A 26,093-nucleotide genomic window follows, 5' to 3' on the forward strand; every position below is an offset into this window, starting at 1 on the left:
CTAAACGGTGTTTCCGTGCGCTGCTCTGGTTCGCCAGAAGCGGCTTAGTCATGCTGGCCACATGACCCGGAAGCTGTACGCCGGCTCCCTCAGCCAATAAAGCGAGATGAGCACCGCAACCCCAAAGTCAGTCACGACTGGACCTAATGGTCAGGGGTCCCTTTACCTTTACCTTACTTATGCTGACCTAGTAATTTACAGACAGGCGTGTAGTCTCCTTGTGATTAACGCAACATAGGTGGCCAGTTGCTGGGTTTCTGTTTATTGATGAGGAAAAACCGATGCTGAGCTGACAAAGGTAAGGATCACATGCCCCTGTTTTAAACGCTTACTACCCACATTGGGTTGAGTGACAGCCGACACTCTTCTTAAGCGAATCAGAGCACAGAGCATGTTTGCCAGATAACCCGTGTGACACTTTCCCAAGCATTATGGGGAGGGTGCACACTACCTGTGGGAAGGGAAAGATGACTATTGCCAGTGGACATTGCCACCCATACTTCTCAACCTTCCGGCCTACAATATCCTGTGCTTGTGGGGCTCCCCCCCCCATCAACACTTAACAGTAACAGAAGGAAGTGTGGAGTGAAAACAGAAACCGTTGCCCTGACAAACTGTGAAGAAATCCACTTTGAGGATGTTTAACGGTTAAAGAAAAACCAAAGAAATCATTATTTCTCTGCAAAACAATGGATATTCCAAATGCAGCTAAAATAAATCTGCTTTGTGCCAGCATGGCTCTCTTTTAAAAACAGAAAACAAAATCCCTGATGATTTGCCAGCACCTACACCCATGCAAATTCTTCACATTTTTTATTATTTTTCTTTGTCCTGCAAATGTATTCCACTGTGAAATACAAACAGAGCTCTCGCTTTTCTCACAGAAAAATTCCACTTATTTTTGGAACGAGAGTTTAACCAATTTAACAGCATTTATTTAACATTTGACACACAAACACACCAAGTCTGCAAGTATCTTCGGCTCGCTGCGTCAAAAGCCAGACCCCACAGCCCTTTCTGCTCCAAGTGATACTTGCAAGCTGAGATAGGGCAGGTGTCCTTAAGATAAAAGGGTCTTCTCAGCAGTGGCTCCTGTCAGATGGAATGTCTTCCCCATCGAGGCTCAGGTGGCACCTCCTTCATGACCTGTTTTATTCTCACATGCTATTCTCTTTTATTATCACAAACCTGATGCCTTTATTATACCAGGTCTTCATGTGGCTGCTTTATTCTGGAGTTGTTAGGTTTGTACTCCTTGCTACTTGGCATACGACCTTCTAGTCCCATCGCTCTTTCGGAATTAGGGCTTTAGGTTTGGGTAGCTTCACTGGTTAGCGCATGGTGCTGATAATGCCAAGGCTGCAGGTTCGATCCCCATATAAGAGAGCTGCATATTCCCACATTGCAGGAGGTTGGACTGGATGATTCTGAGGGTTTCTTCCAACTCTACAATTCTATGATTTACAGAACTGTATCCTTACTGATTTTGTTGCTTTGCATTGTTTTTAACTGTGGGTGATACCCAATATTGTTTTATTGCTGCACGGAATTGCATTTTTGTTGATTTGGCTATTTTGAGTTTTTTAAACACACACTCACACACACACAGTTGTACCTTGGAAGTCGAATGGAATCCATTCCGGAAGTCCGTTCAACTTCCAAAACGTTCGGAAACCAAAGCGCGGCTTCTGATTGGCTGCAGGAACAAACGGACTGCAGCCAATCGGAAGCCACCGAAACCCTGTTGGATGTTCAGCTTCCAAAAGAACATTCGAAAACCAGAACAGTCACTTCCGGGTTTTGATCATTCAGGAGCCGCTTGGTCAGGAGCCAAGGCGTCTGAGATCCAAGGTATGACTGTATATATAGTTCACATGTTTGTTTATTATTAAGAATAATATTATTAAGAATCCACCAGTTAAGCAGATGCCCCATGGTGGGCTACATAATATAAAAATACCCCCCAAAAAACATTATAAAAATCACAATGAAACATAATAAAAGCAGCAGCAAATCATTGTGGGTGTGGCTCAATTTAAAAAAAAATTAAAATCACTGCACCTCAACCCTTGAAAATGTAGGACACTTTTTCCATGGTTGCCCCTAGACCAGGGGAAGGAAACCTGTCACCCTGTATTGGTTGTTGGACTCCAACACCCATCATCCCTGACCACTGGCCATGCTGCCTGGGGCAACCATGGAAAAAGTGTCCCACATTTCACTGCTCCTCGAACTACATTTGGCAGCGACACCATGAGCATGGCCTCCGCAGCTGATCTGAAGTTCAAGGAGGTCACTATCCAGAACAGACCCAACGAAGTCAATGGACTTGCACAACTATTTCATTTGGTCTATGTAGAGTGTGACTAATGCTGCCCTATATTTCTTGTTCAGCCCCCGAAGAATGACAATTATTGGACAACTGACAGAGCTTTAAAAACAGTAATATATATATTAGAACAAGTCTCCAAAAGACAGGCAGTTCTCACTCCTATAACATGGTTTCTACCGAGTTCCTGTAGATTCCCAAGCCAAAATAAACTTCCTAAGAAACTAATCTAATAAGCATCCAGTTTTCCAGGAAACTGTTCTTTATTGTCCATTTTGCTACAGTTCGCTTTCTTGTAGGGTTGCAGTCATTTATGAAACGTTTGAGCATTTTTATAGAGAACTTTCTTTCCCTGACTTCTATACACAAACTCTTTCTAAAGCATGTCTGCTAGCCAATATTGCTCTCTTCATTAGGGTTGAAACCAAGAGCCAAAAAGAGCCATGAGCCAGAGTGCAGCTATAGTTCAGCCACTCGGTTTCGCCTTCCCCAATTTCCTACTATTATTTCTGACTCCTTTTTCACACACCCTCTGAGGCAAATGTCTGAAATTCCCATAGGGATAGCGTTAAGGAACTGAAGTAATGCTACAAACGCCACTCAACCCCAGTCAAACAAAAGATAAGCCCAAAATAAGTTCATTCTTTTTTTCTCTCACAGTGACACTATTCAGAGACAGGAAGGAAATTTGAGGAGAAAAAGAGAGAGCCTTCCTACAGAAATGCTGCCTTGAGACTTCAAAGCTATGATAGCTATTTGCCCCTAGTGTGGCACATCATGTCTATACATTCGCTTTCAAAAATAAAGCATCTCCTGAAATTCTACACCATGGGGAACACGCAAAGTGATGGATTCTCTCTATACAGTGGTACCTCGGATTAAGTACTTACCGTATTTTTCGATGTATAGGACGCACCGGACCATAGGAGGGGGAGAACAGGGGGGGAAATTCTCCCCTTCCATTTCTCCTCCCGCTTCGCTAAAGGGGCGCTGCGCAGAGAGGGAAAACTGCACACCGATCCCTCTTGCTCTCCAGGCTTCAGGAGGCTATCCGCAAGTCTTCAGAGTGCAGCGGGAACTCCTGCTGCGCTCCAAAGGCTTGCGGATAGCTGCCTGAAGCCCTTGGAGCACAGCGGGAGTTCCCACTGCACTCCGGGGGCTTCAGGCGGCTTCAGCAAAAGCAACGTGAAGCCTCCAGAGCACTTGCGGAGCTCTCCCTCTGCGCTTCGGAGGCTTCGCGTTGCTATTGCTGAAGCCAAGGAGCCTGCATTCGCTCCATAGGATGCACACACATTTTCCCTTAATTTTTGGAGGGGAAAAGTGCGTCCTATAGAGCGAAAAATATGGTAATTCGTTCCGGAGGTCCGTTCTTAACCTGAAACTGTTCTTAACCTGAGGTACCACTTTAGCTAATGGGGCCTCCCGCTGCCACCGCGCCGCCAGAGCACGATTTCTGTTCTCATTCTGAAGCAAAGTTCTTAACCCGAGGTACTATTTCTGGGGTAGCGGAGTCTGTAACCTGAAGCATCTGTAACCTGAAGCGTATGTAACCCGAGGTATCACTGTACTGTGAACTACCAGCAGCCGCTCAAAACAAAACAGGACACATGTCAGTCCTTTATTCATTAACAGGAACAAGCAGATCCAACAACCAATAAATAACTAGCACAGAATCACAGAAATGGAGAGTTGGAAGAAACAACCAGTCATCTAATTCAACCCTCTGCAATGGAAGAATCTCAGCTGAAGCATCCATGACAGATGTCCATCCAACCTCTGCTTTAAGACTTCCAGTGAAGGAGAGTCCACTACCTTCCAAGGGAGACATTTCCATTCTTCTTCTTTTTTTAATAAATATTTTTTATTAGATTTTCCATAAAAAAAACATTTTTACAAAATTATACATCCATTTTTAACTTAAACCCTTTTTTCCAGAACTTCCCTCAGCTTGTCTGATAATTTTCCATTTATTTTTTATCCTCGTCTCACATTTCCCAATATTATATTGCACTCAAATACTCTTAATCACATCATATTTTTTAAACAATATTTCTAACAGTAATTTCACAGAGCTTCTTGAAAGCCAACGAACGTTATTTGCTCATCACAGAAATTTTTGATATACTCTGTAAATTTCTTCCAGTCCTCGGAGAATCTCTGGTCACGTTGGTTCCTAATTCTCCCCGTCAATCTGTCCATTTCTGCGTATTCCATCAGTTTCATCCTCCATTCTTCTTTCGTGGGCATCTCTTCCTGTTTCCATTTCTGTGCCAGCAAAATTCTGGCTGCTGTTACTGCATACAAAACTAATTTCACATCTTTTTTACTAATTTCATTATCCAGTATTCCCAACAAGAAAGCTTCTGGTTTTTTAACAAAAGTATATTTCAGCATTTTCTTTAACTCATTATAGATCATCTCCCAGAAGCTTTTTACCTTCTTACATTCCCACCACATATGGTAAAATGTTCCTTCTGTCTCGTTACACTTCCAACATTTATTACACACTTTATACATTTTATCCAGTTTTACTGGTGTTATATACCATCTATATAACAACTTCATAACATTTTCCTTAATCGTTGTACAAGCTGTAAACTTTAACCCATCCTTCCATAATTTAGTCCATTTCTCAAATTCAATATTATATCCGAAATCTCTAGCCCAACTAATCATAACAGATTTAACCTCTTCGTTCACAGTATTCCATTCCAACAATATTTTATACATTTTAGATAAAATTTTCACTTCATTGTTTAAGATTTCTTGTTGAAATCTAGATTCTTTTTCAGAATATCCCCTCTCTAAAACCTCTTTTTAAAACATTTCATTTAACTGAAAATAATGCAGCCAATCCTTAACATATTGTTTTACTTCTTCATACGGTTTCAATTTCCACTTATTTCCTTCCTTTTTTAATAGTTTCTCATATGTTATCCATCTCCCACTCATATTTATCTTTTTAATACTCATAACCTCTAATGGTGATAACCAATGTGGAATCTTTGGTTCTAATACATTTTTATACCTATTCCAAACTCCAATCAAAGATCCTCTAAAGATGTGGTTCTCAAACCCTTTATGTATTCTTTTTTTATCATACCATAAATACGCGTGCCAACCGAATCTATTATCATAACCTTCTAAATCCAATAATTCATTATTTTCTAACTTCATCCATTCTTTCAACCAACAAAGACATGACGCTTCATAATATAACCTCAAGTCTGGCAGGGCGAAACCTCCTCTTTCTCTTGCATTAGTTAATATCTTAAATTTAATTCTTGGTTTCTTGCCCTGCCAAATATATCTTGATAATATTCTTTGCCATTCTTTAAATATTGTCACTCCTTTTATTATTGGTATTGTTTGAAATAAAAATAACATTTTCGGTAGCACATTCATCTTTATCGTTGCAATCCTTCCCCAAAATGAGAATTTCATTCTACCCCACACCTCCAGGTCCTTTTTTATCTTATTCCATACTGGTACATAATTATCGTGAAATAAATCAATACCTCTAGTGGTTAGTGTAATCCCTAAATATTTAACTTTTTTCACCATTTCAATCCCTAATTGTTGCTGCAATCTTTCAATTACATCCTGTTCAATGTTTTTCGTAATTATTTTGGTTTTCTTTCTGTTTAACTTAAAGCCGGCCACCTCTCCAAATTGTTCTACCTCTTCCAACACTTCATCTACACTCTTCATAGGATCTTCTATTGTAATAACTAAATTATCCGCAAAAGCTTTGACTTTGTATTGATTTTGTCCTACTGACACTCCTTTGATATTCTCATTATTCCTTATTGATCTTAAGAAGACCTCCAATACCAAGATGAATAACAGCGGTGACAATGGACATCCCTGCCTTGTACCTTTAGTTATAGCAAATTTCTCTGTCAACACATTATTAATGATTAATCTTGCTCTTTGTTCCGAATAGATTGACTTTACACCATTTAGGAAAGATTGGCCCATTTCCATTAATTCAAAATTCTCTAACATAAATTCCCAAGAAACATTATCAAAGGCCTTTTCTGCATCCACAAATATCAACATTGCCTGTCTATCCTTCCTGTTGTTCAGATACTCCATAATATTAATTATATTTCTTATGTCATCTTTCATCTGTCTACCAGGAAGGAAACCTGCCTGATCTTTGTGTATCATCTTATTTAAAATCTTTTTCAGTCTACTTGCTAGGATGCTTGCAAATATTTTATAGTCATTATTCAACAATGAAATCAGCCTATAATTCTTAACTTGAGTCAAATCTGAATCCTGTTTTGGGATAAAAGTTATATAACCTTCTTTCCATGTTTCCGGCATTTCAGCCCTTATTAGTATATTATTCATCACTTCTTTTATTGGTGCAAGCAGTATATGTTTCATCTCTTTATAATATCTTGCGCTGAATCCATCTGGGCCTGGTGTCTTCCCACTTTTCAATTCTTTTATAGCCATATTAATTTCCTCTATTTCAATCGATTAATTCAATTTAAATCTGTCGCTATCAGTTATTTTCTGCACTTCTTTCTTCTTTAGATACTCTTCTATTTTCTTTTTGTTGCATCTCTCCTTTTTCTTATATAAATCTCTATAAAAGTCCACAAATCCTTTTCTTATTTCTTTTGGATTAACAATCTCTTGATCTCCTATTTTTATCTTATTTATCATATTTTGTTCCTTCCTTTTCTTAATTTGCCATGCTAACCATTTCCCTGATTTATTTGCCCATTCAAAGTTCTTTTGTTTCATTCTTTTTATATTCCATTCCACTTCCTTGTTGATCATCATTGCAAATTGTGTTTGGAGCAATTTTATGCTTTGTTTCACTTTTACATCTCCAGGTCTGGTAATCAATTTTCGTTCATTCTCCATAATTTGTTTCAGGACTTCTTTTTTCCCTTTTTCTCTCATTCTGTTTTTAATAGCATTTTGTTGTATAAAGAAGCCTCTCATTACTGCTTTACTAGCATCCCAGACATTTCCATTCTTCAACAGCTCTTACTGTCAGAAAGTTCTTAAAAACATATTGCATATGCATGCACTTAAAGCTCTTGTAATAACTATCACCATTTGCAAGCATTCTGCACTATTCAAAGCTGCTGATTCTTTAAAAGCTTTCCAATCTCAGCTTTGCACAAAGAGCAAAATATGGGATCCATTTCCCCATTCCCACCCAAATGGTGCAATGAACCACATTTAAAAACTCCTTTAAGAAACAGTGCATGACTGAGAAGAAACTGCCATGTATTCTTGCACTGTATGACAAGCGTGCACAGCTGGCTACAGATTTGTGCTTTTTCAAGCAAGTTTTCAGAAAGCTTCCAGAACAGACATCCAGATTTCGGCAAAGCCAATGTCTAGAGTTTAGAAAAAATAAACCCACATTTGGGAGTCAAAAAACACTGGCTTTCCAGAGGCCCTTTCCACTCCAGTTCCACACAGTGGGTCATGCATATTTCTTTCCCGTATGTTCACCCTAGTGATTATAGGCTGCTACACCAAGCCAATTGTAGATTATATAATAAACAAGATCTCATGCTAGATAAAGAAAGAAGTGTCCCACAGGTGCATCAAACCACTAGCATAGAAAGAGACACATCTGCAAGTATACAGTTTGGATTATTTATTTCCCTAGACACACTGCATAGAATACTTGGAGCAAAGGAAGATTCTACAGTTAGAATTTATACTCAGTTGATATTCTTAATACGCCAATAGCAGATGGGAAGCTTGATCTCTTCCTCTCAGGAATCTTCTTCTTCTTCTTTGGCGATCACTCATAGCCAAGTAAGATGGTCTTCCATGAACATGGTCTTAACAGTGAGTCCATAAGCAACTGTGGAGACCAGTTCTGGATCCACACATCCTTCCACAGTGGAGACATAGGTTTCCAGATAGGAGTTGATCACGGTGAGAGTTTGCCAAACGTGTCTTCCACTTAGCTTGTTTCTCCCTTTCATCCTGAGTTCGTGCCTCTTCAAAGTCCATAACACCTTTGGTAAAGGCTGTTCTCCAATTGGAGTGCTCACAGGCCCATGTTTCCCAGTTATCAGTGTTTATACAACATTTGTTGACATTTGCCTTGAGAGCCTTATTAAACCACTTTTGCTGTCCATCGGTATTTCGCTTTCCATTCTTGAGTTGGGAATAGAGTAGTTGCTTTGAAAGACGATAATCAGTCATCTGAACAACATCCAAAGCCTTAAGCCCCAACATGATAGGATGGTTGCATACCCATATGTTTGTTACAAAGCTTCAGGAAGGAACAATATGCAGTAGACACACCTCAAATTTTCTGCTGCCAATTGCAACTGCTTTCTCCAACTGTTCACTCAACCACGTTTCTCTTCGCCAGGCTCCACGAGGCAAAGTAAGAGAGATGTGGTTGGTGGAGAGACGTGATTGGCGAGGAGGAGGACAACAGTTTCGAGGGCAGGAAAGGGGTTCATTTTCCTGCTACAAATCTGCGTTCCAAGACCTGTGTCATGCCACCATTGTGTCTGTCTCGGAACACAGATCCTTACAACTTCATCCATCTCCCTTGATATCCTCCTTAAGCAAAATGGATGGCTGCTCCTTCATGTCTCATGCCCACGCTCAACTTTACGTTCTATCAACATATCAGCCCAGATGCCTTTCACGCTGTGCTGCTCTGTGTCTGTTTCCCAACCCTAAATTTATCCCATTGAAATGACATCAAATTCGCCATAACAAGGCTACTGCATCAGGCAGAGCAAAAATGTGTAAACCTTGAAATGCGTCTACTATTCACTCTATAGCCCTGTTCAGGCATCCCTGTCTGACACTTGGAGTACACCTTCTGACCCAGGCGATTGCTACTAGGTAGGCGAAAACCAAATGGCCGGTTCCAATTTGCCAAGTGGAAAAAATCCCTACCTAGCCCCAACAACATGGCGAGCGACAACTGCCACAGCAAGGTCAAATCAGAGCAATGCATTAGAAGAGGGTGGGTAGGTAGGGTGATCCAGTGAAGAGACGAGGAAGAGGGAACCATCCGGCTGCACCATGATTAAACGGCCCGCAGCCACTCCCACCCTGCTGGCTGATTGGCTGCAGCTGTCCCTCAACACAGGTGATGCGGCTGGCCATGACGTAGGGGTGAGGTGGTGGACCTCCACCCCCATGCTGGAAAACTATTGAGGCACGGCCGCCTGTGCGCAACGTCGCCCACCGATATAGAGGTGAGAAGATTTGGAGTATGCCTCCTGACCCCAGGCAATGATTTCCGCCAATGATTTTCGACTCCCTACACCATGCATTTGCTGTATGTGTGGATGGAGTGTACCTGAACAGGGCTGTAACTGTGAACTAAAGAATGTTGTTCCACTGCTTTTGTTTTTCAAAAAAATAGTAGAACCACCACATTATTCTTCAGTAAATGGTCAGTCATTTAAACAAACAATAGGTCAAGATACAGTTTCCTAAATTAGCAAAAAATAATAATTAATTATGTAACATATAAAGAAGGATATAGCCTCTGCTAAATTTAGCTCTAAGACACAGTTTTCTTAGAAGTGACTTTTACTGAAGATGCAGGAGGAATCAGGGTGCACTCAAAATAAAAACGGGACCCTGGGGGCAGTGCATTCGAAAAGTCCAAAGCAGTCATTTATATATATATTTTTTAAAAAAATACTGTCTGTGATTTAAAATGTTCAAGTCCTAATCGGAATGCATCCCAAGAGATTCACAAATAGCAATGTGAATTTTCACTACCGCTGCACAAGTTGAATAAGGCAGGTGTGCTTGCGTTACCCTGGAGAAAACGGCCACCACAACACCAGGATGTAAACAAGACAACCAAAACGTCTCAGCCACAAGATACTTACCAGTCCTGCAATGGGAGTTGGCAGTCTGTTGATCTTTTTGACCAAACCAGGCTTTATGGAATTCAGCAACCTGTCACGAGAAAGGACTGTGTCAGATGAAGAATCAGTCAGAAGACTCAACTTGCAAATTGCTTTCTCCCAGTTGGTGAGAACGCTTAACGCAGCATAGACGGCAGGGAAACCTTGAGACTATTAACTTGGGACAAAAATTACGTAATCCTGCAAGCGCTATTGTTTTAAGTTCAGATCGGTATCTTTAGGTCTGTCAAGAGCTTTGAGCTGCAGTGCGTACTTAAGTGGAGGCCTGAGGAATTTGAGGCATGGATTCAACCTGTACACAACTGGCTGGCTCTAGTCAAAGAAGGGAAATGCAGCGAGACTGGCCACACTTGAGCTGATTTACAGGTGAAACTCGAAAAATTAGAATATCGTGGAAAAGTTCATTGATTTCAGGAATTCAACTTCCAAGGTGAAACTAATATATGAGATCGACTCATGACATGCAAAGCAAGATGTGCTTCCACTTCTCAGAGGTCCAATCTCGCTCCATTTGCAATCTTTGTTTTGCTGATTTCCTTGAATATTCTAATTTTCTGAGATTGTTAATTTGGGGTTTTCATCAGCTGTATGCCATGACCATCACAATGATAACAAATCAAGGCAAAAATATCTCGCTTTGCATGTCACGAGTCTATCTCATATATTAGTTACAGATAGGTAGCCGTGTTGGTCTGCCATAGTCAAAAGAAAAAAAATCCTTCCAGTAGCACCTTTAAGACCAACTAAGTTAGTTCTTGGTATGAGCTTTCGTGTGCAAGCACACTTCTTCAGATACACTGAAACAGAAGTTGCCAGATCCTTCTATATAGTGAGAAGGTGGGGAGGGGTATTACTCAGAAGGGTGGTGGGAATGGGAGATTGGCAGATAGCCAATCTGCCAATCTCCCATTCCCACCACCCTTCTGAGTAATACCCCTCCCCACCTTCTCACTATATAGAAGGATCTGGCAACTTCTGTTTCAGTGTATCTGAAGAAGTGTGCTTGCACACGAAAGCTCATACCAAGAACTAACTTAGTTGGTCTTAAAGGTGCTACTGGAAGGATTTTTTTTCATATATTAGTTTCACCTTTTATTTTAAGTTGAATTACGGAAATCAAGGAACTTTTCCACGATATTCTAATTTTTCGAGTTTCACCTGTATACCAGCAGCCCAGAAGGTCATGTGATTCCCTGACCCCTATAAAATAGGGAGCAACCAGGAGTCCTTGATCTTCCCACTACAGACTGCCTTCACCTCACTCCCTGTCTGCCTTTCCCTTGCCTCACCCTCAATTCAGCTTTTAAAAGTAACTGAAGGGAAGTTGGTGCAAGAAAAAAGAGCGAGGAAGGGATACCAGTGCTGATTTTCTAGAAGAAAAGAGGTGCCAGAACTTACCATGAACAAAATCCCTCATTCTCTTTCAACTGAATCCAGCATGCTCAAGTCATTGAAAACCTCCACTGTCACATCTGTGATGTCAATGTGTCATCAAAGCACTGTGGGACCTGCAACAAGTGTCTGTGTGTGGATTTGATCATCACTGCATGTGGCTCAATGGCTGTGTGGGAGAGAGGAACCACTGGCTTTTGCTCAACAGCGTGATATCTGCCATCCTAGGCCTTCTCCTAACCCTACTCATTGCTTTCTGCATTTCTGTGGAGTTCTTCCTTAACCCCATGAGGCTGCGCACAGACCAGCACTTTGAAGGCCTGAAGAACCCGACGGATGTGTGGTTTGTGCTCCCATTGAGACACAAGGACCTGCCATTTTGGGGTGATGGCACCCACTTGAGTTCCTGCTGAAAAAGGGCCCTGATGGAAACCATGTAGCAGGACTGGTGAACCTGTAGCCCTTCAAATGTTGTTGGACTACAAGTCCCATCATCCCCCACCCTTGCTGACTGGGGCTGATGGAAATACCACAAAAACTGAAGCGTCACAGGTTCCCCATTCCAGATCTGCATGTTCCCTTATAACAAACTGAAACAGTTGACACATGCCACAATGTGTAGCGCTGGGTCCAACGGTGGATTAAGAATTCTCTCCCCACAGAATTCATGGCACGACGGTGGACGCTGCCAAAGGTTGCAATGCCTGCATGGAGAGAATTCATCCCACAGAGATATTTCTGGATTTTTCCACAGGTGACATTTGGACGAGACATCTGATCAACGTTCTAGTCACCTCCCAACTGAGACTACTCTTGAAGGCTGCTCGGGAGCTGAACTCAATTAAAGCAGAATATGGGTGCCAGAATATTAGCCAGTTCAGACTGGTGAAATCACAGCACATCAATTCTGCAGGAGTCACGCTCCTGGCTGCCTCCTTGCTTCTGGGCCCAATTCACTGGTGCTTAATGCTAAAGCCCTAAGATGCTTGGTACCCATATATCTAGAAGAGCGCATCTCACTGTATTAGCCTGCCAGTGCCTTAAAAGATGCATTTATACACCTGATCCTTTCAGCAGTTTCAGCCTTGATTGCTTAACCCGCTTAGCAGTTGACTGCTTTTAGCTGACTTAACATGATTATCATTACATTTTTTCAAAAAAAAGTTAGATTGTTGCTATATGGTTCTTTTGTTTGTTGCACCCCACCTTGGTTTTGCCATGGGTGAAGGGCTATAAATATTTAAAATAAATAAAGGGGAGAAACGACAAGGATGTGTGGCCAAGAAATTGACAAGGAATGTGGAGGCAAAAGAATGGGAAGGATGAAGAAAAAAAAACATCGGGTGTGTCTCTAAAAATGGAGATGGAATGAAATGGCCATTGTTAAAGAGATTTTCAAAGCTTAAGTTCTCAGAGAGAGAGAGACTGCGGGTTTAATATCCCTTTGAGCCAAATTCCCAAGATCAGAGAGTCATTTTTCAGTCTATGGAAGGTTTAGGTTTGTCTAGCAGCTAGCTCCTACCACAGAAATAAATTTCTAAATCCTGAGCCTCTGATTACCACTGTTGGTTTTTCCCCACTCATTTATCAGTTGGGGGGGGGGAAGTGTTTCTAATGCTCAGTCACTCCACATCAGATCTTAGTTTCCCTTACCTTTAAAATATCAAGTCCCAACACCTTTATCTAAGTCACTGATGGGAGGTATGAGTGGGGAAATATCAAGCATAATAATAACAACAGTAATCATTCGGGATTTGGATGTGATGAAGACCTTCAGGGTATTTTCCTTCCATTCCCAGCACCTAACCATCATGGCTCAAAACCCGAGTGAGCAGCATAACAGGAATGTGAGAATGTGTGATCTGCAGATCAATCAGCTGCTAACACTACAAGTGATGCGTGTGGAAGATCACTTAGATCCAGTGCTTCCCCCCCCCCCAGCTGGAACTCATTGGACTGCTGTTCCGGCACCTCTCAAGTGGGCGCCATTGCCATTATAACAGAACAAGGGAGGCGTTCATGGTGACTTCCGGCATCTCTTTTTTCTAGAAAAATAGCACTGCTTAGGTCCCTTAATTTCCCAGTAGTTGATATATGGAAGTGAGAGCTGGACCATAAAGAAGGCTGATCACTGAAGAATTGATGCTTTTGAATTATGGTGCTGGAGGAGACTCTTGAGAGTCCCATGGACTGCAAGAAGATCAAACCTATCCATTCTTAAGGAAATCAGCCCTGAGTACTCACTGGAAGGACAGATCCTGAAGCTGTGGCTCCAATACTTTGGCCACCTCATGAGAAGAGAAGACTCCCTGGAAAAGATCCTGATGTTGGGAAAGATGGAGGGCACAAGGAGAAGGGTACAACGGAGGACAAGATGGCTGGACAGTGTTCTCGAAGCTACGAACATGAGTTTGACCAAACTGCGGGAAGCAGTGGAAGACAGGAGTGCCTGGTGTGCTCTGGTCCATGGGGTCACGAAGAGTCGGACACGACTAAACGACTAAACAATCACAAGATCCCTTAAAACACCGAAAGGGAAAGATTTCACAGTAGCTTCCAAAATAATAAAGCTTACCAGGGCCTGAAGAGTTTGGGTAATTTCCCAGATCTATGTGAGTTAACAACCAAATGGCTTGGGTCTACTCAAGCTTAACATTTGCAGACAATTTGCATGTAATGTCTGTGTGGCACACCCATGCGCCAGATGTAGGAAAGAGAAGACCAGTGTGCGGGTCCCCTCATTACATATAACTTTTATGCACATATTTTAATTGAATTGGGCCAGGGATAGTATAGTTCGGGAGACTCAAGTGGGGATTCCCACGCCCCATGTTGATTAACACACCCATTATTGCAAAAGTGAAGAAGCAAACCATGAGAACTGGCATCTTCCCAGATTCATGCTATCAGCTGACAGCTGCAATGAGCACACCTACTATAATTCAGTACACACGGGACTATGTACTCTGTACTAAAAGTATTAACCCAATGGCTCCAAAAGCTGCGCACAAAGAAAAACGTGGTTACTTCTGCAACCTGTTTAAAGCGAGAAAACATTGTGCATCATGATTCTGGTTTTGATCATGATGGGGAGGGGCAACGGGATTAGACAAAATTGTGAAGAATGAGGCTATGAGTTCTATGTGTTGGACTAGCACATGGGTAGGCAAACTAAGGCCCGGGGGCTGGATCCGGCCTAATCACCTTCTAAATATGGCCCGCGTACAGTCTGGGAATCAGTGTGTTTTTACATGAGTAGAATGTGTCCTTTTATTTAGAATGCATCTCTGGGTTATTTGTGCGGCATAGGAATTCGTTCATATATATATATATATTTCCAAAATATAGTCCAGCCCCCCACAAGGTCTGAGGGACAGTGGACCGGCCCCCTGCTGCAAAAGTTTGCTGACCCCTGTAGCATGGGAAACCAGGATTCAAATGCCCTCTCAGCCATGAAGCTCCTGGGGTGAACTTGGGCCAGCCACTGTCGAAACTTGGGCCAGCCACTGTCGATCTCAGCCTAACTTACTTCACAGGCTTGTTGTGAGGATTAAAATAGAGAGAGGGAGAGCCACGTAAACCACCTCGAGCTCCTTGAAGGAAAAGCGGGACATACAGTGGTACCTCGGGTTAAGTACTTAATTCGTTCTGGAGGTCTGTTCTTAACCTGAAACTGTTCTTAACCTGAAGCACCACTTTAGCTAATGGGGCCTCCTGCTGCCGCCACACCGCTGGAGCACGATTTCTGTTCTCATCCTGAAGCAAAGTTCTTAACCTGAAGCACTATTTTTGGGTTAGCGGAGTCTGTAACCTGAAGCGTATGTAACCTAAGGTACCACTGTACTTGTGCTAATAATGAAGAGTATGATGGCTATGCATAAGCAGGAGAATTTGATTGCGCTCATGTCCTATGTAGAATAATAAAACCATAGAATTGTACAGTTGGAAGGGACCACATCTAGTCCAACCCCCTGCAATGCAGGATTCTTTTTGCCCGATGTGGGGTTCAAACCCACAACCTTGAGAGTCTCATGCTCTGCTGACTGAGCTATTCTGCAGGCTTTGCCTAGGTATCTGGCTGGCCACTGTGGAAAATAGGATGCTGGGTTTTAGTCTAAACTAGCAGGTCTTTTTCTTATGTACCCAGTGCTATTTTTCTATTAAAAAAATATTTAGGGGCACTCTCATTTTCCTACTTGTATTGAAATACTGCCCCTCAGTGAGGCCAAACTTAGATTCACAAAATGTTTAGGAGAATGCGTACCTCTGCACTCCCCCCCCCCCGCAAAGGAACCGTATGTACCTACTGTATACACTGAAGCCCAATGCCCTACTGGAAATCTCAGGCTTGGCTTCTAGGATTTCAGCAAGCATAGACTTTCAGATTCAGTGCCTTCAGCCATAAGGACTAGAAACCTCCTTTAAAAAAAAAAAAAGGACTGCAAAGGTCCTCATGAAGCACATCCACATTCTGTGCTTCTTCTGAACTCCTGCACAATTGTGGCACACACACACACACAAAATTAAGGATATTATTCACTGTTGTGTCTTGAACATCCAGAGTGCAGTGTTCTGTAGAATCAAAGGGGGCCGGGAATTCTGATTATTGAAGCATAACGTTAAAATTAATCAGATAGTATTTTCTAGTTTAATCCAATCTCGGACCCAAGTAACATGCAGCTTCATAATATAGTTTGAAATCTGGAAGGGAGAAACCTCCTCTGTCTTTAATATCTGTAAATATGTTTTATCCTTGGTTTCTTTCCTTTCCATAGAAATTTTGAGATATCCTTTTGCCATTTTTTGATGTCTTACTTATTACTGGTATTGACTGAAACAAAAATAACATTTTGGGCAATGTGTTTATCTTAATGGCTACAATTCTGCCTAATAATGATAAGTTCATTCTTCCCCATATACCTAGATTTCTTTTTATTTCGTTCCAACCCTTTTCATAGTTGTCTTTATATATGTTGTCTTTATATATGTTTGCAAGTGGTAGAGGCTGTTCACCTAGCATTTAAACATTTTTCTTCCAGGCCAGCATAATGACAACGACACCAAGTAATATTTTCCTGACTTAAGAATTTCCAGAGTTAATGTGGATACTTCCACTCACTGCCTAAATTTTCCACAGTGGAAAATATTGAAGAAAGGGGAACAGAGAGGGAGGGAGAGAGAGAGAGCGCAGAATTTTAAGGATGCACAAACTATGAAACTTGATTGCAGGATTTCCTCCTGCATTTCAGGCTCACGCACAAAAGCGAATCCTGGAGGTCTTAATGCAAACGCCAAATGTCAGAAGCTGCTTGAAATAAATCTTTTAAAAATGTTTGCATTGGCCCCATTGAAGGTTAAGGAAGAGGTGAAGGGGAAGAGAGAGGAAAGGATCTGGGCTTGCAGTGGGAGGAAATGAAAAATGTGGTTAGACCACCACCATTAATGATTAGGGACCCAGGCTTATGAGGAAGAGGAAGACAGCAAAGAAAAACCTCTCCCTATTCAGTTCTTTGCCTGAGGCTTCAAAATAGAGCTGCTATTCTTTGGCATCTTTCTTTCAATGCAGGCTGGCTTTCTTAAAAAATAAAATAAAAATACTTGTTTATTCACTGAAAGCAGTAAACTAAAATTTAAGAGTCTTCTGTGTGGTCTTTCAACATTTAAGTCAAATAGAAACTAAAGCAAATTGGACCCTTCAGACGCAAATAAAACAAGGTTTACTTCCTACAGAAAATATAATAATACAACAAACATGCAGAGGGCAAACACTGGTGCCTTGACTTCAAAAAGGGCTGACAGGTGAGGTCACTGTTAGGCTCTGTGCTGTCATAAGGAGAGGCATGGGCTCCAAAGACCCAGATTCAAATCTCCATTTGTCCATAAAGCACCCTGGGTGCCCCAAACTTGTTACACTCTCTCTTTCTTTCTCTCTCTCTCTTGCTCTCTCTCCCTGAAACAAACCCAATATTGTAGAAAGGCTCAGAAAGGCCTTAGCTCACCAGCAATGCAGAGGGTCCCAGATTTAATCTCAGGTAACTATTTTTATTTTATTTATTTATTGAATTTATATACCGCTCTATTCCCAAAGGTCTCAGGGCAGTTCACAGAACAAAATCCAGAATATAAAACCACAAAATATATAATCAAAATAAAAACAACAACCCAATAACCCCCCAGCAACCCAATAACTAGGGGCGGGGCTGGGAAATGAAGCCCCAGACAGCTGCTTCTAATAAGTGTAGATAATACTAAGCTACATCTGTAAGGGAGATGCAGAGATCTAAACAGAGACTATTATTTGTGGCATGGTATCCCTTTACGTGCATTTATTTTTGTTTCAGATTTGTCATGGCAAATAGCTGGCACAATAAAGTTATTTGGTTTGGATTGGATACTAAGCTACATTGATCAATGATGTGACTCAGTGTAATAATAATAATAATAATAATTTTTATTTATATCCCGCCCTCCCCAGCCGAAGCCGGGCTCAGGGCGGCTACCAACAATAAAACAGTACAAAAGTACAGCACAAACCACACTCTAAAATCATTCGTTATAAAATTAATTAATTTAGGCAACTTTCTTTGTTCCTAATGTAACCCACAATCACTACCCTCAGGTACCTTGACAAAAATGAAGGAAAATATATTAACAAAGGCAACTTCAAAACGTTTACTTGACAAAAGGTAGGTTCTTTCTCTGCAGGATTTATATGGGGGGTGGGGTAAAGAAAGAAGTACAACTGGGTTCAAAAATTCTTTCTTCCATGTAAACATGCATGAGATTTCTGTCTTAGGCCTGTTGTGACACAGATGGGGCTGAGGTCTAAACCACTGAGCCTCTTGGGCTTGCCGATCAGAAAGTTGCCAGTTCAAATCCCCGTGATGGGGTGAGCTCCCGTTGCTCTGTCCCAGCTCCTGCCAACCTAGCAGTTCAAAAGCACACTGGTGCGAGTAGATAAATAGGTACCGCTGTGTTGGGAAGGTAAACTGCGTTTCTGTGCACTCTGGCACTCGTCACGGTGTCCCGTTGCACCAGAAGTGGTTTAGTCATGCTGGCCACATGACCCGGAAAGCTGTCTGTAGACAAACGCCAACTCCCTCAATCTGAAAGCAAGATGAGTGCCGCAACCCCATAGTCGCCTTTGACTGGACTTAACCGTCCAGGGGTCCTTTACCTTTACTTAGGCCTGTTGTGCATAAAAATGCACAACAGAAGTTCCCTTGCGGCTTTTGGGGCAGTGTGGTGACTTCTGAAACTGACCAGAATTTCAAAAGCAGAGGGGTCTGCCATTCAAAGTGTGTTGGGTGCGGGGGGAGTCACACATTCCAGTAGGCATGTCCGAGTCCTTATGGGATCCCAGCTTTAGACAAAAGTTATTCCTTTCCTCTAGCTATATTATGTAGAAGGTTATTCCGGCTGCAACTTTGCATAGCTCTCACTTGATGCACTACCTTCTACTTGTCGCTTTGGTTACGGACCCCATACCGAACTATAATATTTGTTCCTCATTACATCTTGAACAATAAAAACATAGCAGGTTGTGACTCCGGCCTGATCAAAAACAGCCTCCCATGTCCCTGCCTGAACTTAGATCTCTGTCCTTAATGAGACTCGACGTCTCCCTCCAGGCTAGACGCAAGCCAAATCCAAGAAGCCGATAATGGTTTGGCATTAGAATATACAGCACTGTAAACCACAGGAAATCGCTAGCCTTTTGTCACATTGTGGCATGGGTCACTCACATTCATTCCATAAAGGCAAAATACCTGATTGTGTGTGTGTGTGTGTGTGTGTGTGTGTTTATGCACTCACAAAGCAAAAACAACAAACTCCCCTAGCTGCATGAGTACACCACAGTGCTATTGTTAATCTTGGGCAGTGACTAATTAACCAATTAAGTATAATAATAATAATAATAATAATAATAATAATAATAATTTTTTATTTATACCCCGCCCTTCCCGGTTCAAAAACCGGGCTCAGGGCAGCTAACAACAAATTTAAAACATTTAATTGATGCTACAAAAAACAGCATAAAATACAGTATAAAACGTGAATAACAATAAATTCAGAATTCAAAAATCAATTTAGGGGGAAAATCCATCTAATAAACATTAGATGATCTAGCAGGGCTAGCTGGCTAAATTAGTCCTATTTGGGCCAGCGAGGAGACCAGGGGAGAATTAGCTGTGGGATCCCAGAGCAGGTAAGCTTTATTAAAAGGGGAGGGGGAGGGACGGAAGGGGAATAAAAGATCAGGCTAAGTTCAAGCTGAAAGCCAGGCGGAATAGCTCTGTCTTACAGGCCCTGTGGAAGGAAGTTAAATCCTGCAGGGCCCTGGTCTCATGGGACAGAGCATTCCACCAGGTCGGAGCCATCACTGAGAAGGCCCTGGCTCTGGTGGAGGATATACACTTTACCACCAGATAAACTTAAAACTCCCATGAATGACCGAGAAAGCCTTTCAAAGTTGGGAGTACTTGCAAAATTATTACATCCAAGCGATCAGCACACCAAAAGCACACTTAGCACATCTTGGAAAGCAAATGCCACTCTGGATACTGTAGTTGGTTCTATAAACCAGTTTCTCTCACAACTGACATGACCCCAAATGAATAAACCGTGGCAATATCTTCCGCCCTGTAGTGACGTTTGGAGCATTGAAGAGGAAAATGATAGGACACAATGGAAATATAAACATAGAACTGATCATCTCTGGCATTATTTGAAAGATAGGATACCAAACCACTGGTCTATCCTGCTCATTGGGTATTAGCTAGCCCCTCCACTCTCCATTCGCACTGATTCATAAAATCCATTAAAAAACAAGTATCATAGCCCTCACTGTCATAATCACTTCCTTTGCACTGGACAAGCCATAAGATACTGTTGCAGGGAAGGTCTCTTCCCAGAGAAGAGGAAGATAGAATACTTTTCTTTAAAACGTACAGCTTTACCTACTGGTTTTTGGAATTCAAGCAAGACTTTAAATTGCCCATTTGTTTCTGCTCATTCCAATCTCTCTGAATTCTCATTTTTAAAGGGTGTTGCTAAAAAGGGTGTTTTGATCACTTCTTTAACGCCTTTTAAAGAGACTACTCGGTATTAACAGAGAATTACTGCTTTAAAACAAACGGTTGCAATTGCAAACAGCTGTTCAAACATTTACCAGCGGGTTCGGTCCGCCTAGCTGCAGCAGCTGGGCAGGCAAAACTGACAACAGTGGTTAGACTAGATTGCCACAATACTACAGAATGGTCTTCTTCACAGATTAGCCTGCCCTAAGCCGCTTCCGGAACTATAGTCTAGAGAGAGGCATGCGCTTGTAATGTACATGGAAGGGAGCAACAACGAATAGGCCAGACCTTTCCCAGACAAAGGGGTGTTTACTGAGACAGTAGAGTAAAAGGGTCAGAATACTTGTTGCAGAAAGGAGCAAGGAGAGTTCTGAAGAAGAAGAAGAAGAAGAAGAAGAAGAAGAAGAAGAAGAAGAAGAAGAAGAGTAGTAGTAGTAGTAGTAGTAGTAGTAGTTTGGATTTGATATCCTGCTTTATCACTACCCGAAGGAGTCTCAAAGCGGCTAACAATCTCCTTTCCCTTCCTCCCCCACAACAAACACTCTGTGAGGTGAGTGAGGCTGAGAGACTTCAGAGAAGTGTGACTGGCCCAAAATTCACCCAGCAGCTGCATGTGGAGGAGCAGAGAAGCGAACCCAGTTCACCAGATTATGAGTCTACCGCTCTTAACCACTACACAGGGAGCCAAGAGTGGATGCACTGTGATGTTTTGACATCTGGGGAAATGAGAGGAATAAAGCCATAGAACCTGGAAAGCTAGAAAGATGGAGAGGGGCAATACTACCTAGTTCCCCCTCCCCACAACTTGAAATGCATATTCCTTAGCCTTTTTCTTTATCATTAGTAGTAGTAGTAGTAGTAGTAGTAGTAGTATCCAACATTACAGTCAAGATTGTTATAGATTGGGAGGGGGGAACCCCCCAACCCTAGAAATTAATAAATGGTGGGATTTTAATTATCTGTGATGCGAAAGGAGAAATACAAGCTGCAGAGGAACTCCTGAGATAGCCTATGCAGAACAGCCTGGCCAAGCTAGGGCCATTAAGAAACAATACAGGGCCACAGAGGGCCATTAGCAATGCAAGAGAGCTGTCCTACCCCCACCCCCCTTTTGCCCTGAGGTGTAAACAGAGACTGGGGGTTTGGAAGGCTGCCAGGGTAACTGGGTGTGAGCTGACAGGAAAAGAGTGTTTTTGGAGCAAGGCATTCTGGGAAGAAGAAGGGAGAAGAAAGACTGGGATCCATCTTGGGCAGGCTGGCTGAAGGCTGGCTGTGAGAGATGCCTTACCAGGCATGGCCAAACTTGACCCTCCAGCTGTTTTGGGACTACAACTCCCATCATCCCTAGCTAATAGGACCAGTGGTCAGGGATGATGGGAACTGTAGTCCCAAAACAGCTGGAGGGCCACGTTTGGCCATGCCTGCCTTAGACTCTAGAGCTGCACTGCTATGGGGGACAAGCCCCTCTTGAAACGACCAGGCTGTAAAATCCAGATTCCCTCTATGCAGACTGAAGGTGTAAACAAGTAAATAAACCTATTTCTTAAATCTATGACAGTCTCAATTCTACACAGGAACACAGACCCTGGGTGAGTGCCTGGAATTTTGCAGAGAGCGGGGGTGTGGCACACGACTTTTGTAACAATGCAGTTATTACACTAATGCAATCACAGCAATATTATTCTATGCTCCTTGTAATTTAGAAAAGCGAAAGAAGAACCGTTACGTTGACCAAGGGCAGGAAAGAGCACCGTGTGTGGCACCAATACATGAAGTAAGTGAAACTACAAACTGAAGTTTGGGAGAGAGTTTGATGCAGAGAAGTCATTTTCCCAAACGTCCATCCGCAGTGTTCTGCGCAGCAATGTTGAAGTGGGCAGGGGGACACTGGGGTTCATACATGCCACTATTGATTGAGGAAAACACAGGAAAATAAGTGTTGGCTCAACTGCAGCATGAAGAAAACCAGCAAGGCTCTTGGTGCCTGCAATCTGTTCTACAGCACCACTAACTTAAGCAAAACTAAAAAGGAATTCAATGGGAATTGCCTCTTATTCTGGCACACAAAGACAGCTCCTGCAAAAAAAATTGCTTTACGCAGTATTAGTCAATCCAAACCACTGTGCCAGAAGCCATGAAATCACTCCTTCAAAAAAACGAAAGAGCTTAGCGCCTGAGCACAGCTGCATTAGCAATTGAAACGAGTAACATTATGAAAAACAGAAGTGTTGCTTTAAACCCAAAAAGAAGAACGGCTGCTCAAAAAAGGTTTTCACACTTTCAGATCTATGGCATACTTCCTTTTACCCAGTCTGTTACTATAATACGCACATTCCTTTCCAAGTCACCATGTACACATATTTTTGTTGAAGACAGATTTGATGAGAGACTCGTGTATTATGTACTGAGATATCTGGACCATAGAATGAAACGTAATAGTAAGAACCATCTCTTCAACTTTCCCTTACACTGAAAAGTTTCAACAGAAGCAAGTTGCAGGTGTATTAAACCTGGCTGCATATACAGTACTTTGACCAGCCTTCAATTAGTCTGAGCACCCGCAAACCCAAACCAGCTTGCTTTTAGCTGGGAACAAAGCTTCAAAATACCACGCTCCATTTTAATCTTTCTTCAGGTCCCTTCAGATTTCCCTCATGCACACCAGTTGCAAACAAGACATCGCTTTCCATCTCTCTGTGCAGTGAAAACAAAGCATGATCTGGTCTAATCAGGGGTATATATATATATTTTTAAAGCCTCTAACAGTGAAACAGGAAGCGCATATATCACACTAACAAACGAGAACATCAATTTGGAAGCAAACCACAAAATAAGCACAAGTTAATATAGTTTTAATATAAATTACTCTGCAACAGTTAAAGTCATAGATCATTTGAACTTGGGGTTACAAGTGACGTACTTTTTTGAGGCCTACATTTGAGACAGCAAATGTGCCTTTCCTTTCTGGTAACACTATCACAATCATACAACTGAGGGAGGAACATCTCTTACATGCCCATAATAGCTGTATGGATACTTTAATCACCCCAGCATCATAACCTCTGGAGCGTTCTTTCTCAACAGGATTCAGTCTGCCCCTCATTTTGTCCTCAGGGTTCAGGAATATGAAATCTATGAGCCTTACATGGAAGGGGAGCACTTATCCATACCTAGACGCCACATGCACGAGTTTTGCTGAGAAAATCAACCAGTTTAAAACCAGACCTGCACCATTTTTTACAGGGGTGAGGCACATGTTGCTATTTTGTAACGTTGCTAACAGTAGCAAAGTACAAAATGGTAAGTTGCTTTTAATGCTGTGAAGGTAGGTAAAGGTAAAGGACCCCTGGACGGTTCAGTCCAGTCAAAGGCGACTATGGGATGTGGCGCTCATCTCCGCTTTTCCGAGGGAGCCGGTGTTTGTTCACAGACAGCTTTCCGGGCCATGTGGCCACCATGGCTAAACCGCTTCTGGCGCAACAGGACACTGTGACAGGTGGCAGAGTGCACAGAAACGCCATTTACCTTCCCGCCACAGCGGTAACTATTTATCTACTTGCACTGGTGTGCTTTTGAACTGCTAGGTTGGCAGGAGCTGGGACAGAGCAATGGGAGCTTACCCCGTTGCACGGACTTGAACTGCCCACCTTCCAATCGGCAAGCCCAAGAGGCTCAGTGGTTTAGACCACAGCGCCACCTGCATCCTGACTGTGAAGAAAAGATAAGCGACTGGAGTCAGACAGATGCCACTGATTGTGCACACAGCTCCACCCATTACTGCTCCAGACAGGAAAGGGTGGGATTCTTACAGGTTTGACCCTGCATGACTCCAATTACCTCAGCAATGCAATGGTCAAACCACTTCTCAGACATGTCCCTGGGAAAGGGGAAGGCAACCAAACACAATTGCCAAGATGCTCTCTGTCCACCTCTGCACTTAAATGATAGGGTTTGCTTGTCAAGGTTGCCAGATGGCTGACTGAGGAACACTAGACCCCGGGCAAGCAGGATTCACAAGAGGCGATCACACTCACGCCAGAGTGCAACGGAACAATCTCCACCAGGGTAAGTCAGGTCTGTGAACCTCATTGGTCAGACAAAGGGTATTTGCAAGCAAGCAAAGCATTTTCCCCCTCTTCTTTTGTACTAAAGGTCCACAAATTGGTTAGACTGGGATTAATAGGGCAACATGAGCTGAGCGGTAACTTAATTCCCTGTTAATTAAGCACTTTTCTACCAAAGGCACTATTAGCCAAGGACGAAATGTACGACTAGAGACAGAGAAAACATAAAAGCTGCAAGACAAGCCACACCTCTAGTTTTCCAATATAGTTTTCAGTTCATCATGCACGTATTTGGTAACATGGGAAAGTACAGTGACGGACACATCCATATGGACTTTTATATCCAACCCTTCTTCCAAGGTGCTCAAAGTGGCATGCATGACTTTATCCTTACAACAACTTTATGAGATAGGTTAGAGAGCTGTGAGAGAATTATGAAGTTCACTGGGTGACCGTGGGCCTTAGGTCACTCTCAGCCACCCTAATCTACCTCAAAAGTAGGCCTGCCACTAGGTTTGAGGAGGTCCTGTGAGGTACTAGGGACACGGGTAGTGCTGTGGTCTAAACCACTAAGCCTCTTGGGCTTGCCAAACAGAAGGTCAGCGCTTCGAATCCCCGCAACAGGGTGAGCTCCCATTGCTCTGTCCCAGCTTCTGCCAACTTAGCAGTTCAAAAGCACAACCGTGCAAGTAGATAAATAGGTACCGCTGCGACGTGAAGGTAAACGGCATTTCCATGCGCTCTGGTTTCCGTCACAATGTTCTGTTGTGCCAGAAGTGGTTTAGCCATGCTGGCCACATGACATGGAAAGCCGTCTGCAGACAAACGCAGGCTCCCTCGGCCTGAAAGTGAGATGAGCACCACAACCCTATAGTCGCCTTTGACTGGACTTAACCATCCAGGTAACCATCCTTTAAAAGGTAAAGGTAAAGGACCCCTGACAGTTAAGTCCAGTCGCGAAGAACTCTGGGGTTGCGGCGCTCATCTCGCCTTACTGGCTGAGGGAGCCGACGTTTGTCTGCAGACAGTTTTTCTGGGTCATGTGGCCAGCATGACTAAGCCACTTCTGGTGAAACCAGTGCATGGAAACGCCGTTTACCTTCCCACCAGAGCGGTACCTATTTATCTACTTGCACTTTGGCGTGCTTTCAAACTGCTAGGTTGGCAGGAGCTGGGACAGAGCAATGGGAGCTCACCCCGTCGCAGGGATTCGAACCGCCGACCTTCCGATCGGCAAGCCCTAGGCTCAGTGGTTAGGACCACAGCACCACCCACATCCCTCCAGGGGTCCTTTACCTTTTACCTTTTACCCTCAGACCTGTGAAGT

At 42.7% G+C, this 26,093-nt stretch overlaps 1 protein-coding gene across 10 annotated transcripts in view; it reads right to left on the reverse strand.

Annotated features, from left to right (window-relative positions):
* Positions 1-26,093, reverse strand: part of LIMCH1 (LIM and calponin homology domains 1) — a 220,987-nt gene that overhangs the window by 117,172 nt on the left and 77,722 nt on the right. For all 10 annotated transcript variants that reach the window (XM_081019766.1, XM_081019765.1, XM_081019764.1 and 7 more), the window contains exon 3: positions 10,192-10,261. In XM_081019766.1, the coding sequence (XP_080875892.1) occupies positions 10,192-10,261 (70 nt within the window). The remainder of the gene's footprint in view (positions 1-10,191; positions 10,262-26,093) is intronic.

The sequence above is a fragment of the Podarcis pityusensis genome (genome assembly GCF_964106645.2).
Source record: "Podarcis pityusensis genome assembly, chromosome: 9".
NCBI classification, from domain to species: Eukaryota; Metazoa; Chordata; class Lepidosauria; order Squamata; family Lacertidae; genus Podarcis; species Podarcis pityusensis.